This window comes from Danio rerio, chromosome 20 (genome assembly GCF_052040795.2).
Source record: "Danio rerio strain M-AB ecotype USA chromosome 20, GRCz13ab, whole genome shotgun sequence".
NCBI classification, from domain to species: domain Eukaryota; kingdom Metazoa; phylum Chordata; class Actinopteri; order Cypriniformes; family Danionidae; genus Danio; species Danio rerio.
In genome coordinates, this window is record NC_141040.1 from 2,542,438 (window position 1) to 2,557,500 (window position 15,063).

The window sequence follows — 15,063 nt, forward strand, 5'->3', positions numbered from 1 at the left end:
TATTCTCCATTGGTCCTCTCAGTTGTGTCTGTTGCCTATGTGCAGTGTCACGTGACCCTCAGGTGGAAACAGAAATATGTGTCTCGGTGATACAGATTTGTGATGTTGGGTAGAAACAACAGAAAACAGCAATTCTGTAGGCTAGTTTTTAACAACAGAAACAGCTATAGGCCAGTTTTGAACAGCAGACGAGACAGTGCTCTAGGCTAGTGTTTAACATCAGACGGCACTCTAGTCTAGTGTTTAACAGCAGACGGCACTCTAGGTTAGTGTTTAACAGCAGACGGCGCTCTAGTCTAGTGTTTAACAGCAGACGGCACTCTAGGTTAGTGTTTAACAGCAGACGGCGCTCTAGGCTAGTGTTTAACAGCAGACGGCGCTCTAGGCTAGTGTTTAACAGCAGACAGCGCTCTAGGCTAGTGTTTAACAGCAGACGGCACTCTAGGTTAGTGTTTAACAGCAGACGGCGCTCTAGGCTAGTGTTTAACAGCAGACAGCGCTCTAGGCTAGTGTTTAACAGCAGACGGCACTCTAGGTCAGTGTTTAACAGCAGACGGCGCTCTAGTCTAGTGTTTAACAGCAGACGGTGCTCTAGGCTAGTGTTTAACAGTAGATGGCGCTCTAGAGGAGTCTTTTACAGCAAACGCCGCTCTTGGTGGCACTCTAGACTAGTTATTAAAAGCAGACAGCGCTCTAGGCTACTGTTTAACAGCAGACGGTGCTCTAGGCTATTGTTTAAAACACACAGCGCTCTAGGCTAGTGTTTATCAGCAGATTGTGCTCTAAGCTAGTTTTTAACAACAGATTGTGCTCTAAGCTAGTTTTTAACAGCAGACGGCGCTCTAGGCTAGTGTTTAACAGACGGCGCTCTAGGCTAGTTTTAACAGCAGATGGCGCTTTAGACTAGTTTTCAACAGCAGACGGCGCTCTAGGCTAATGTTTAACAGCAGATGGTGCTCTAGGCTAGTTTTTTAAAAGCAGACGGCGCTCTAGGCTAGTTTTAACAGCAGATGGCGCTCTAGACTAGTTTTAACAGCAGATGGCGCTCTAGGCTAGTTTTAACAGCAGATGGCACTCTAGGCTAGTTTTAACAGCAGATGGAGCTCTAGACTAGTTTTTAAACAGCAGACGGCCCTCAAGACTACTTTTTAACAGCAGACAGCGCTCTAAGCTAGTGTTTAACAGCAGACGGAGCACTAGACTAGTTTTTAACAGCAGACGGCACTCTTGCCTAGTGTTTAACAGCAGACAGCGCTCTAGGCTAGTGTTTAACAGCAGACGACGCTCTAGGCTAGTTTTAACAGCAGCCAGCGCTCTAGGCTAGTTTTTAACAGCAGCCGGCGCTCTAGGCTAGAGTTTAACAGCAGACAGCGCACTAGGCTAGTGTTTAACAGCAGACGGCGCTCTAGGTTAGTTTTTAAAAAGCAGATGGCGCTCTAGGCTAGTTTTAACAGCAGATAGTGCTCTAGGCTACTTTTAACAGCAGATGGCCCTCTAGGCTAGTGTTTAACAGCAGATGGTGCTCTGGGCTAGTGTTTAACAACAGATGGTACTCTAGGCTAGTGTTTAACAGCAGACGGTGCTCTAGGCTAGTTTTAACAGCAGATGATGCTCTAGGCTAGTGTTTAACAGCAGATACATACAGTTAATGTAAACAGCCTCCTACAAACATTCCTATAATTCACTTAAACTTTTATTAATGTTATTATTGATTTTATTTTATATTCAATAATTTAGTTTGATTCTGAAAATGTTCTTGACAAAAAAGTTGATTATTTTGAGCAATATTCACTGAAAGATTCTTTGTGGGGCCAGCATTACCTCTTCTGCTTCACTGCTGTATGAATGCTCTCCTGAATGTTTATTTCGAAGAGTGTGTGCTATCTAGCATGAAAGTCACAATACCAAACGCGTATATGGAGGTACAATCTTTGTGCACTTGAACTCAGCATGACTGTGATTAGTATGCATGGAGCTGAAGGGCCTTCGGGGCCCCGCAGGACCGCGATTCGCCATTGTTTATCTTGAGCTGTGTGTGACAAGAGGATTGCGGACGCAGCACACACACACACCCGTGGCCTACTTACATGAAGGAGAAGAGCGTGTGTGTAGGAAAGGTGAATGATGGGAAGAGCTTCTGAGACTATGAAATACAGTGTGTTTATGAGGCCGCAGGTCACAGCGAGAGCTCAGCGAGTATGCGTGTGCGTGTGTGACACACTGAGGTTTGTGTTAAAGCTGTGGGATACAGATAAATAATAGCCGCTCACGCACAGCATGGCCCTCTGTCAAACACAAACACACTCAGTAGGGTTGTGCGGTATTCAAGAAAAATGCGATACAGTGCTTAAATTCGATATGAGATCAAATTTTTTCACAAATGTTCTATCAGATTTGTTTCACAGTAGAACGCATCAGTACTACTAATGAAAGCTATCAGCCATGTTTTCATGTTGCATAACATATTTTAATCTAAAAGAAGTCAAATAAATATCAGCATCCCTTTTCTCTACTCAGAACAATCAGGAAAAACAAAACAGATTGTAACAGGGTCAGGTTACTTTGTTGCCGCCTTATTGCTTTTCTGGATTGATTTCTTGCTCGTCTTCAGCATCCACACTAAAATCGATCAGGGTTTTTGGATGAAAAAACAGCATGTCCATCTGCTTGGTGTCAGAGATGTGTGTTGAGATGTTTGATTTCACAAAGTGGCAGTCGTATTCAGCTACTTTCATCAAACCGTGGAATTGTTCATTTGTGGTCACATAATTATCTGCTTCATGTTAAAGGAGTTGTTGTCCTATCCAATATACACAATTTGTATTTTAGAAATGCTTTCTATTTCCTGCGACATCCCGGCAGAACAACAGCATAAACTACCATGACAATGATTCCCCTCAGATACTGATTATTGGCTTTATTCAGTGTTGAATGTTACTAATGTGAGTTTGAACACCATGATATGGTTATTTATTGCCATACTGAAAGCGCCAGATCTCAGATCTTGACAATAAAATAACTAGCTAATATTTAGCCTAAAGATGAACATTAAAAATGAGACTCATCAGTGACTCGGCATGTGCTTTTAATATAAATGAGGTTTAAAGGTCCTGTGAAGTGCTTTGAAATGTGCATTTTTTTATTTGATGTTTGAAGTAATCTCAACTGAAACATGAAGAGAGGGCGGGGCATAGAGTAGACCCTCCCCTTTTTAAAAAACAGCCAATAGTGTTTAGTATGTTTCCCATTGTCAAAGAAAGTGGCTGAGCTCAAGCGCATAAAATGAACAGCCAGTGAGAAAAAGGGGGTGGGGCAAGTCAGATACAAGAGAGCATTTAACAGCAGACGGTGCTCTAGGCTAGTTTTAAACAACAGATGGCGCTCTAGGCTAGATTTTAACAGCAGACGGCACTTTATGCTAGTGTTTAACAGCTGACAGCACTCTAGGCTAGTTTTTAAACAGCAGATGATGCTCTAGGCTAGTGACTAACAGCAGATGGCGCTCTAGGCTAGTGTTTTACAGAAACTGCGCTCTGGGCTAGTTTTTAACAGTAGACGATGCTCTAGGCTATTGTTTAACAGCAGATGACGCTCTAGGCTAGTTTGTAACAGCAGACGGTGCTCTAGGCTAGTTTTTAGCAGCAAATAGTGCTCTTGGCTAATGTTTAACAGCAGACAACACTCTAGGCTAGTTTTTAACAACAGATGGAGCTCTAGGCTAGTTTGTAACTGCAGACAGACAGGGCACTATTCTAGGCTCTAGGCTGTAGTGTTGCATTGTGTGTTTATGGCACACAGTGTAGTAAATCGATATTAAACATCTACACACTGCATCATAGTGTAATAAAGAGACACGTGTTAATAAATAAAACTGTTGTAAGATGTACAGATTTGGCTCAGAGCTGTGTTAGAAGAGTAATCTGCACGATGTCTGCGGTCTTTGATTAGACTGAGGGATGCTGAATTGAATGATGCGGTTCTGGATGCTGGTGTTTTCAGAAAGAGTCTGCAGGGTTGAGGGGTTGAGCAGCTGAAAGGCAGAATGCAAACGTATTTATTATGTTAGATTGATGTTATGTAACAGCTTCAGATTGTTTTAGTGTCAGTAACCATAATTCCACATTCAGCCTGTGTATCTTCTGTTTCTGTGAGATCAACTGAAGGATGGCAGAGGGACCAGCCTTGAACTCTGCGTGTTGTGTGTGTGTATGCTGGGGGTGGATGGGGGGGCGGGGGTGGTTAAGATTTGATTACCTTGTTACCAGTTGTTCCCCAAGGACACACACACAGAGATAACAGTTCCAGGCTTACAGTGGGCTTGAGAGTGTGCGTGCTTGTGTGTGCATGTGTTTGTTTGATTGGATGCGTATGTGATTTTTTTGTGTGTGTGTGTGTGTGTGTGTGTGTGTGTGTGTGTGTGTGTGTGTGTGTGTGTGTGTGTATGAGTGTGTTTGAGTGTGTATAGTGTATCCTTAAAGTCTTTAAAGCGCCTCACTTTTTCTACATTCATTTATGTTACATTCTTATTCCAAAATTGGTTAAATTTATTGATCTACTCAACATTCTACACACAATCCCCCATAATGACAATGTGGAAAAAGAGTTTTTGAAATTGCAAATTTATTACAAATAAAAAAGCTGTAAAATCTCATGTATTCACAGCCTTTGCTCAACACTTTGTTGATGCACCTTTGGCAGCGATTACAGCCTCGAGTCTATTTGAATATGATGCCACAAGCTTGGCACTCCTGTCTTTGGGATTTTTTGCCCATTCCTCCTTGCAGACTCTAAATGGTTTGATGCATGTTATATCCAAACCAAACCCAGAACTTATTAAGAGAAAAAGGACAACAATTTTAGACTATGCACCTGGTGCACAGACTATTTTTCCCATCCTTAAGAAACACACTTAGTGCTTTTGCCGCTATACACCGTAGACTTAGATTGGTAAAACAGAGCCCATCTGTCTGTTCAGTCCGAGAGTTGAAAACAGCCCAGAATCGTCTACCAAAGGTCATTCACACCAGAAGCAAGATGAATTTCAGATGAAAGGTCAGGAGGAAGATAAATAATGTCAAGCTGAATAAAAAACAGAAAGAAAGCTCTGATCAGCAGCCTAACAGACTTGTGTATCAGATGGCTGTAAAATGACTGTATATTAATGCTCAGAAGCAAAATGTTGTGACGTTGTTGTTGCATAAACACAAAAAATCAGTAAATTTTACTTTGGTTGATTAATATATATATATATTATATATATATTAATCAACCAAAGTAAAATTTACAGATTTTTTGTGTTTTATATATATTATTATATATATTTTCTATTAATATTATACCCTGCTGACAGGAATTTTTGCTGGGTGGCATGTCTGTGTATTTTACTTAAGTTGACTTAAGATTTCACAGCCACTTATTGTCTTGAAACAATTCATATTGGGGGCTGACTAGTAGTTTATTATGAAATGAAAATAAAAGGTCTAATAAATAACTGCATAACCCTGAGTTTTCAATAGTGGTGGGCCGTTATCGGCGTTAACATGCTGCATTAACATGAGACTCTTATTGCTTATCGCCATCAATCTATTCTCCAATTTGGGTTGGGAGCTGGGACTATTCCACGGAAGCAATGATGACTTTCAATTTGATATTTTAACATGGATGTATACCTGACCGGTGAGCCGTCTGACAAAAAAGTGCCCTTCTGAATCAAGTCAGCAGGATGCCTGGCTTTAACTGCAGTTCGGCACTTTCACTTTAACTCATGAACACTTCATTCCTTCTCCCCTGACAAACTGGGGGATTAGACGCAAATAAGGAGTAAGGACTGCTGAGAGTGTTATGGAATTTAATAACGCACGCCAAATGGAAAGAAAAAAAACCTTGTGTGTGTGTGTGTGTGTGTGTGTGTTTGTGTTTGTGTGGAATCCTTTACTGACAGCCGTGTGTGTGGATCCTGTCAGAAAAAAAAGTCCTACATGATGGTAATAGTTTGATTGCGGTGTTTACTTTAATAATGCCTCTAATATCTGCAGACACAACGTCTTAATTCCATTTCTGTTTAGTTCAGTTATGACTTTAGTCAGATTAAGGTCTTAAAAAATGTGTTTGGATCTTATGTTGGCCTACAGTTCAGAATTCATGTTTACCTGAATAAACAGTGAGTAAACACAAATACATCTTATTGAACATCATTTATTTTCATCACCAATTACTAGAGTAGAACAGTTTCTCAAGCAGTTTGTGATGCATTTTGGAAACAGGAGTTAGCCCCTGGTCTAATGCGCCACCTGGCTTGAGAAACCCGTTCTTAAAGACTTATATTTAGTCATTATTTGGGTAGCACACATATTCTGAATGCCTTCGGCAGAATTTAAATGAGCCATTTTAATCTAGATTAATTCCAAGATTACAGTAAGATTAATCTAGATTAAAAAAAAATCTATGTATTTCTGTGGATTAAGGCTGATATGTGAGCACTGCATGAGATAGTGACACCATCTAGCAGCGGTGTGTGGAGTTGTCCTCAGACTGATGTAAAAAGTACTAAGCATAAACCTGTTTTATCTAAGATTATTTAGTATACTTTTAAACTGATGAACAGGAGAGCTGATAAAATGAAAATAAAACTTGATAATTGCATGGCTGAGTATTAAATCTTTATATAAAGAAGATTATTTCTCTTCTTTAAAGTCTTCATGAACTCAAAGCTGCGACTTTTTTATTATTTTTTTTTGTTTGTACTGTGATGCAGTTGCCAGATAAATGGAATATTAAATGAGAAAACAGTGGGCGTGGCTTGTTTTTCTCCTGCTAGCTGATTGGATGTAGTAACGTAGTTGTTCATTCAGAAAGATGGGGAAAAGGGTTTGGGGAGAGTTACAACCTAACAGACTCCTCCTGCTCACCATTTCTGCTTGTTGTCTAAACTGACAGCTGGAGGGGCGTGGTTAAGTATGTTGGCCACGCCCAATACCTCAGACAGACCTAATCTGAGAATTCAGCTTAAAACAAACAGTGCATTTCCAGATTACAGTTAAAGATTACAAGAGCAAACTTGTAGTTTTCCTTAATGACATGCAGAGATGAATTGTTCACCACAAAACTAGCTACTGTATGTGAGCTAACAGAGTCAATATAGCTAGTTTTGATTTAATTTGTACTTAAGGAAGATCGTTTAGGATTCTTTGCATTTCTAAACATCACTAGGGAAGTATATTTTTGTATAGACAACACTTCAGAAGCGCTTCTATACCAGCTTTTTTGAGTAAATTTGGCAATAGTCCGCTATGACAGGTTTAGCAGCCAGGCTGTTTAATATAGTGCCGTTCTGAGAGACTCTCTGGCTGCTCACCAGAACCATTTCACTGTAAACGAGCTCCTGAAATAGCAGAGCATTTTTTATTTATTTATTTTTTTTTTTGTGCTTTTTGAAGTGGGCGGAAGACACACACTGACCATCCTAAACGCACATTGTTCCTGGATGGAAAACACAGGCTGATTAGAGAACTCTAGGTGGGATCAGCATCTCCATCAGAAACCCCTGTGAGAGCTGCAGACAGGAGATGAGGCTTCCTGAGGAAATGCCTTCAGTGGAAAACACCAGTGCTTATGAGATCTAATCGCCCCTTCCCTAAAACATGCCCTTCAGAAGCTCTGTCAGACATTAAAGTTCATATAGGGTGACTATAAGAGGACGACAGGGGATGGATGGGGGGATAAATACTTGACAAGTGCATTCACAGTAAAGAGAAAGAATAAAGTAATGCAAATTAATTAATGACAATTCACAACAATGAAACTACGTTACTGAACTTTAAGACATGCAATAAAGTACATCCAGGAGCCAGGAGGTTGTTATCTCAGAATAAAGCCTGACCGGTTTATTGGCAGACCAGTGCAAAGCACAGCACTGTAGTAGACTGAAGGGTTAACTTAGCGGAATGAACCGCCAACCATTCCAGCTTATGTTTTACACAGCGGATACCTTTCCAGCTGCAACCCAGTTCTGGGAAACATTCATACACACATACTCATACATTACGGCCAATTTAGTTTATTCAATTCACCTATACCACATGTGTTTGGACTGTGGGGGAAACCAGAGCATCCGGAGAAAACACACACCAACACGGGGAGAACATGCAAACTCCACACAGAAACGCCAACTGACCCAGCCAAGACTCAAATTCACGAAATTCACACTTACATATCTTTGAAAGAATATGGGAGAGGTGCTCTGAGCTCAGAAAAGACTCGTGTTATGCCCCCTGTCAGGAAGGTGCGAGATGTTGGCGTCCAATTGAAGTGTCTAGCCTGGCCCCAGATTGCTCCCCCTAGGTACATATTGTTTAAGAAGTGAGGTGTCGGAGTTGTCGAGGGATGCTAAAGTAGTGAGATAATAGAGGAATGTCGAGTTTGGTGTTCATGGAGGTTTGATCTAATGCTGATTGGATTATAGAAGATTTTCAATGATGTTTCAAGAGTTCACATTTAGCTGGTGATTGATTATAAAGCTTGTTTGGCATGCTTTCCTGGGAGAAAGTCCTGAGCTCATAAGATCCTCGGGCCCAGGGTTTCCTCCCATTTGCAAGGCGAGAGGGGAGTTTAAGCTCAGGTAGATCTGGAGAACTCCACTGCTGCAGTAGCTAATGAACAGATAGCGATTGCTCTTAAGAGATATCTACTTACTTGGAGCATGTCTATGATGCCGATTTTGATTAGTCAATTAACTTAAGTTGCATGTTTTTGGATGGTGGGAGGAAATCGAGGAACCCGGGGAAACCCACGTGAGCATGGGGAGAACGTGTAAATTCACAGAAACGTTGGCTGACTTGACAAGGACTAGAACCAGTGACGTTCTTGCTGTGAGGCAACAGTGCTAACCACAGAACCACCGTGTCACCCATCTAGAAAAGGAGGAAGAGTAGGGGTGGGTTAGGGGGGATTCTTTAAGACGAAGGCAGCTGTTATATGGAGCTTGGCGTATTTATAGTGGCTTAGGAATCGTCTGATTGGTGAATCATGAATTCAATAATGTGGGACCAGCTGCAAGCAATCATAAGCATGTGATCCTCTCGAAATTAGTTTATAAATAAACTTTAATTAGAATTGTTGAAACATCTTCACATGCTTCACATTTGTTTAGAAAACATCACTAAGAGAATTCAAATTGCTATTTTGAAATTATTTCTGATTTAATGGAACTTAGTTGCTCTATATGCCCTCGCACAGACCATAGACTGTAAAAGATTTGGGCATAGTATCCGTGACGTCACCCATAGGTTTCTGAACACTGCAAACGAAGCTACAAGTAGGCACGGCCTTCCGTTGCCATTTTGTTCTCGCGTCATCACACTTACCGCAGGATACCAAACAAGGGCAAAGTTGCAGAGAGTAATCGGAGCTACAGACACCTGCTGGCATTTTGCTTAGACCTGGCTTAGAGAGACTTTACTTTGGGAGAAACACTGAATACTTTATTACCTGTGACTCGTTTGTGTTCTGACCACATGTGCTTGGTTGTACACTTGGCTGTTTGTGAACTCAATTAAGTGCACACAGTAGGCCATGTCATCTGATAACTGCAGGAAATAATCCCAAAAGGCAATTGACTGTGTAAAGTAACACAAAACAAAACAAAATACGATGTATATGCCGAGTTCAGAAGCTAATCAGCCGGAATCAGCTGAGGTGACGAGACAGCGAGCAGTGAGACCTAGCTGGCACTCAAGTGGCCACACCCTTAATTATGCAGACTTAATAAAAACGAAACGGATGCGTTATAAAAAAAATTCACCCCACACAGTTGTCATGAAGGGTAATCATAGCTACATGCACCAAAGCCATCTTTTGTACCAGGCTGTAAACATGTTTCATCAGCTGTAAAATTGGCCAGTTTACCAGCGCAGCCAGAAATCATCTGGATTTCCAAAGCGAGTCGATGCATTGCAGTTTTAGTTATTTCCGTATTGGCTTCCCAAAGGAGAGCAGGAGGTTGCTGCTTGGGACAGACCACTAGCCTATATGAGCGAAAGTGATTTCGTTTCCGACCATGTCAATCCAACACAAATTCTCCAGGTCTTGATGCTTGTGAAATCACAGATTCTTTTAATCGCTTTAGTCACATGTCTTGGGTGTTTCAAAAGGTTTGATTCCTGGACTGTTCCTTATTTATTTTTATTTGATTGTTTACAGCCTCCTCAGACGTTTGCCTGTTTTGTGAATTAGTCTTTTGGATTGGGTTTGGGTTTGACCCCTGTCTGCTTTAGTCATGAATCTGGCTTTTTATAACAGCAAATGTCGAATTCAGACTGCAGGATTTTCAAAGTAGTGGCGTCACACATGTTTTTAATTCACATGGCATGATTTGAATCGCTGACAGGTCCGGATATTGAGCATGCCAGATATCACATGGGTATCAACAACTTATCGGCGATTCTCTCAGATGGCGTCTTTGATAGTTCATATTGTGTGTTTGTTACTCGCGTGAATCAGCACAGATTTGCCTGTGATTTCAGGTATTTGTTGGTGATTTCTCCAAGCCTGTCTGCAAGTCAAAATCGGGTGTAAGATCATGCAGTCTGAACTCGGCATAAGCTGCATTTGAAACTCTACTCTGCTGCCCTAATCATCAAGGTGTACTGTATGAGGTGTAAATAAAACATTCACTGTGCAGATTTAGCATTAATAACCATGATTACAGTATCACGGGAACTAATCAGCAATGACATTTTTGGTCATGATCATCGCACAGCCTCTGAATCAGACTCTGCTGTACTGTGATTGAGAGTGAAGCGTGTGTTCGTGATTGAACAGCGAGTGAATCAGAGCCTCGTGCTTGTCGGAGAACTCTTCAGGCTCATGAATGTGTTGTTTATCTTGCAGATCTTGTGCAAAGCAGGCAGCGTGCCGCACGGACAAGTACGTGTTCCTCCTTCACTGTGTGTGTAGTGTACCGTGCTTCAACCCTCACTGCCTACTACTGAGGGGGGATAGACGCAGATTCACCCCACTGTCTGTGTTTGCAGTGTCAATACCATCACCTTACCCCTTACTGCAGGGATGCACTATATACAGTATACAGTTAAAGTCAGAATTATTAGCCCTCCTGTATATTTTCCCTAATTTCAGTTTAACGGAGAGATTTTTTTCAACATATTTATACACATAATAGCTTTAATAATCCTTCTAATAACTGATTTATTTTCTCTTTGCCATGATGACAGCACATAATATTTCATTAGATGTTTTTCTTGATACTAGTATTCAGCTTAAAGTGATATTTAAAGGCTTCACTAGGTTAATTAGGCAAGTGATTGTATAACGGTGGTTTGTTCTGTAGACAATTGAAGGGGGCTAATAATTTTGACCTTAAAAGGTTTTTTAATAAATTAAAAACTGCTTTTATTCTAGCCGGAATAAAACAAATAAGACTTTTTTAAAGAAACACTGTAAAAATTTCTTGCTCTGTTAAACATCATTTAGGAAATATTTAAAAGAGAAAAAACTTCACAGGAGGGTAAATATTTGTGACTTTAACTGTATATATTGAACATAATTGACTTATATTATAACATTTTTTTTCGATGAATGCTGTTTTGAACAACATCAGCACTGTAAATGCACAATGTCAGACATCTAACATTACGGTCCTAAAGTTTGGAGTCAGGATAATGTTTTCTGATAATTTTTTTTTATTGAGCTACTTTTTCAAGCATTTAATAATTAAGCCTTTCAGTCATACAATAACACCGTTGTGATCAGCCTTGGCTGGTCCCTGAAGCATACAATCACACCAGTGTGATCAGCTTAGGCTGATCCCTGAAGCGTACATTCACACTGGTGTGATCCGCCTTAACTGGTCCCTAAAGCGTACGATCACACTGGTGTGATCAGCCTAGGCTGGATTCTGAAGCGTACGATCACACCGGTGTGATAAGCCTTGGCTGGTTTCTGAAGCGGACAATCACACCGGTGTGATTAGCCTTGGCTGGTCCCTGAAGCATACAATCAAACAGTGTGCTTTGTTTACGTAAAATACACAGTTTATGTCACTAGAATATTTTCTCTATTCCTCTCCCAGATGAACAGCTGCTTACCTTCATGTATTCGGCACAAAATTATGCATAAACATGTCTTAAATCCAGCAGCTCGGATCTCTCCTGCGGTTGTTGCTAGAAGGCATACAGCTGCTATCAGAAGTTAACGAGAAGTAATAATATTATTTATTAAATGATGCATTAATTGTATTTATTAGTGTTTACCCCTACCTCAACCCTTAAACACAACCCTCACGGTAATGTAAACATAATATTTGTCATAGTGTCTCAAAAATTATGTCATATTGATGCAAGTATCCTCAGCTGTATCCCATCTAGCTAATAAAATACAATTAATGCATAATTTAATAAATACTACTAAAACTTCTTGTTAACTTCAGATCAGAGCTGTATCCCTTCTAGCAACTATGGTGGCGCCCATTACCCAATATATTGCAAATAATACCATCATTATGCTGTTTAAAAGACAAAATAGATGTTCTAGCACAAATTTGAGAATCAGATTCGATTTTTCGAGTATCAGAAACTTCACAATATAATCAGAATATTTGTCAATATTTACAGAAAAGATCAAAAAGAAACAAAATATGATATATACATAGATCATTTGAGCTAGTGGTTCATTAGATAAACTTGATGTATCGACATCGGAACTTCGGACCCAATTGATTCTAACTAACGGTAACAAAAAACAAACTCACGTAAGAGGGTCAGCGTGAGTAATTAAAGACTCAGGCGTGAAAGGGTTCATTCAGCCAGGATGCTTTAAAATGATCAAAAGTAACAGTATAATTACTGTTACAAAAATTTCTATTTCCCATGAACACAGTTGTTTTACATTTTTTATTGATCAAAGAATCCTGAAAATTTTTAAATGTAAAAACATTTAAGAGTCTTACTAACCCTAAAGCATTGTTAGTGATTGTATCAGTGAAATTGCCTATATCTGTGCATCCCTACAATATTCCTGTTGATTTTCCTGTTTATATAACTCTTGCCAAATCTGAAGGATGAGTTAGACTTAGCTGCTAACTGTGATGGTTCACGATTAGCCCTTTTCCCCAGGTGCTACTTCAGAGCCGGTGCTATTGTTGATTCAGAAGAGCCTTCAAAAACCGTCACTGGATACATTTAATTTTTCCCAGTCATGAAAACTTGTGATACAAAAGCTTTGAAACAGTTTAACCGATTGGTTAGCAAAATGTTTCGAAGTGCTTGAAACACCACATGCTGGAGACACACACTGGTCAAAACTGTAAATGCAATAAAAATCAACAAAAAATGAGCTTTTCAGACATTACATTTAAAGTATAACTTATCTAAAATCATTATGTTAGGATATGCATAAAATGTGTTTTATTATCATATTTTAAGCCTTATATAGTTTGTTTCATTGTGCGCTCTGCGAAACAGGCTAATTAGAGACTGATAACTAATATTATTATTACTTTTTTGTTTGACAAATGTCTCCTTAAATTGTCTACAAATTCGTAAAACTGATCTGAGATCTGGTAAAACTTTCACCCGGTTCAGTGATTTGCCACTAGGGGGCGATCGGAGTCAATCCGCGTGATTCGCATTCTTTTTTTTGTTTATATTAAAGATTGCCCCCCAGAGGAGAAACATAACATTTTTGAAACGTGGCGTTGTTATTAACTTTAATGGCTTCGTGAATTTACATCAGCATCCAAACATAGCCAATCCAACACATTTGAGCAACGTAGGATAGTTTGTACAGATGGACATTACAAACAAAAATAGCATGTTCATATAGATTACATATTATAGATCAAAACTTCTATTATATTATATTATATTATATTATATTCTATTATAGTTTATTAATGGGTTTGTTAAGTTTTAGTTTTGTTTTTATTTTTCTGAATACATTTCTATTTAGTTTTTAGATATTTAGTTTCAGTTTAATAGTTATAGTTTAACAGGATAAGTCCTGTGTCGACCAGAGTAAAGTTTTAAAATATTAAACGAATGATTAAAGCAAAATTTTTAATGTTTTGCTAGTTATTATTTTTTAATTAATTTTTTTCAATGACTGCTGTTAGTTTCCGTTAATTTTAGTCTTTCGTTTATTGTAAATGTTTTAAATTTTGAGTTAACAAAAATATTCATGACCAATAGTTTTAGTGGTGTTCACACTAGCAGCAACTTTGTAGCTGCCTGTCTGGGGTGTGTTTCCTAAACAATGGCGTAACTCGCGGCTGAACTATCTTAGTACAATGCATCGTTTGGGAAAAGAACGATGTAGTGACAAGTTTCCCAAAACCTGTAGTTTCTCTGTCGCAGATTCATCGTTTGAACCATGTTAGTTATAACGTAAAGCACTCTTATTGATGCTCTAAATGGCGTGGTAACAACTTTTTAAGAGAAGAACCCCATCATTTCTTTGTGCAAATTAAATTGTTTTACACGCACACGCATTTAAAATAAAATCCAATATTAGTTTTGCTAAAAACATGAACTTGATTTCCATATTAACCCCCTGGTGTCGAAGACCGCGTATACGCGTTTTGACCTGTAGTGTCGTCAAACCGCAAAAATTTACTTAAATTACACTTTCAGTTTTGATTGTACAGATAAGATCAATACATCAATCGAATCTGTTAGGTGTCTACTTTTTGTTGTACAACAACAAACGTGTGTGCTTCTGCAAAATAGGAAAAACAAACAGTGTACGCATTCTCTCTTTTCTCACTCCGTGAACTGCTTGTAGAAGTAAAATGCGCTGAAACTCCGCGAAAACAAAACACACAGACATGAGACATGTATCTCTAGAAAGCTTGAAGCGTCTACAGAAATGTTCTAACCAGCAGGCCCAAGTCATTTACAGTACAGATACTTAATAAATAACCAATTATAGATTAAAATAATTAGCGTATGCTGTGTTTTTTGGTTTTCACAAGCTGACGTAACATATATTCCGCTTTTAAATAATAGGACATCTATAGCTTTCGTCATGAGGCTGTGTTCAAAATGACATCAA

The 15,063-nt window shown here is 39.3% G+C and overlaps 2 protein-coding genes across 5 annotated transcripts in view; one reads left to right on the top strand and one right to left on the bottom strand.

Moving 5' to 3' along the window:
- The window catches only part of ppil4 (peptidylprolyl isomerase (cyclophilin)-like 4), an 892,903-nt gene that overhangs the window by 379,403 nt on the left and 498,437 nt on the right, over nucleotides 1-15,063 (bottom strand). The gene's annotated exons all lie outside the window — the stretch shown is intronic.
- akap7 (A-kinase anchoring protein 7) overlaps nucleotides 1-15,063 on the top strand; it is a gene marked incomplete at its 3' end in the record, with an annotated part of 498,825 nt that overhangs the window by 42,837 nt on the left and 440,925 nt on the right. For 2 of the 4 annotated variants that reach the window (NM_001442885.1, NM_001442887.1), the window contains 1 exon segment: nucleotides 10,888-10,923. In NM_001442885.1, coding sequence (NP_001429814.1) covers nucleotides 10,888-10,923 — 36 coding nt within the window. 4 annotated transcript variants of the gene reach the window in all.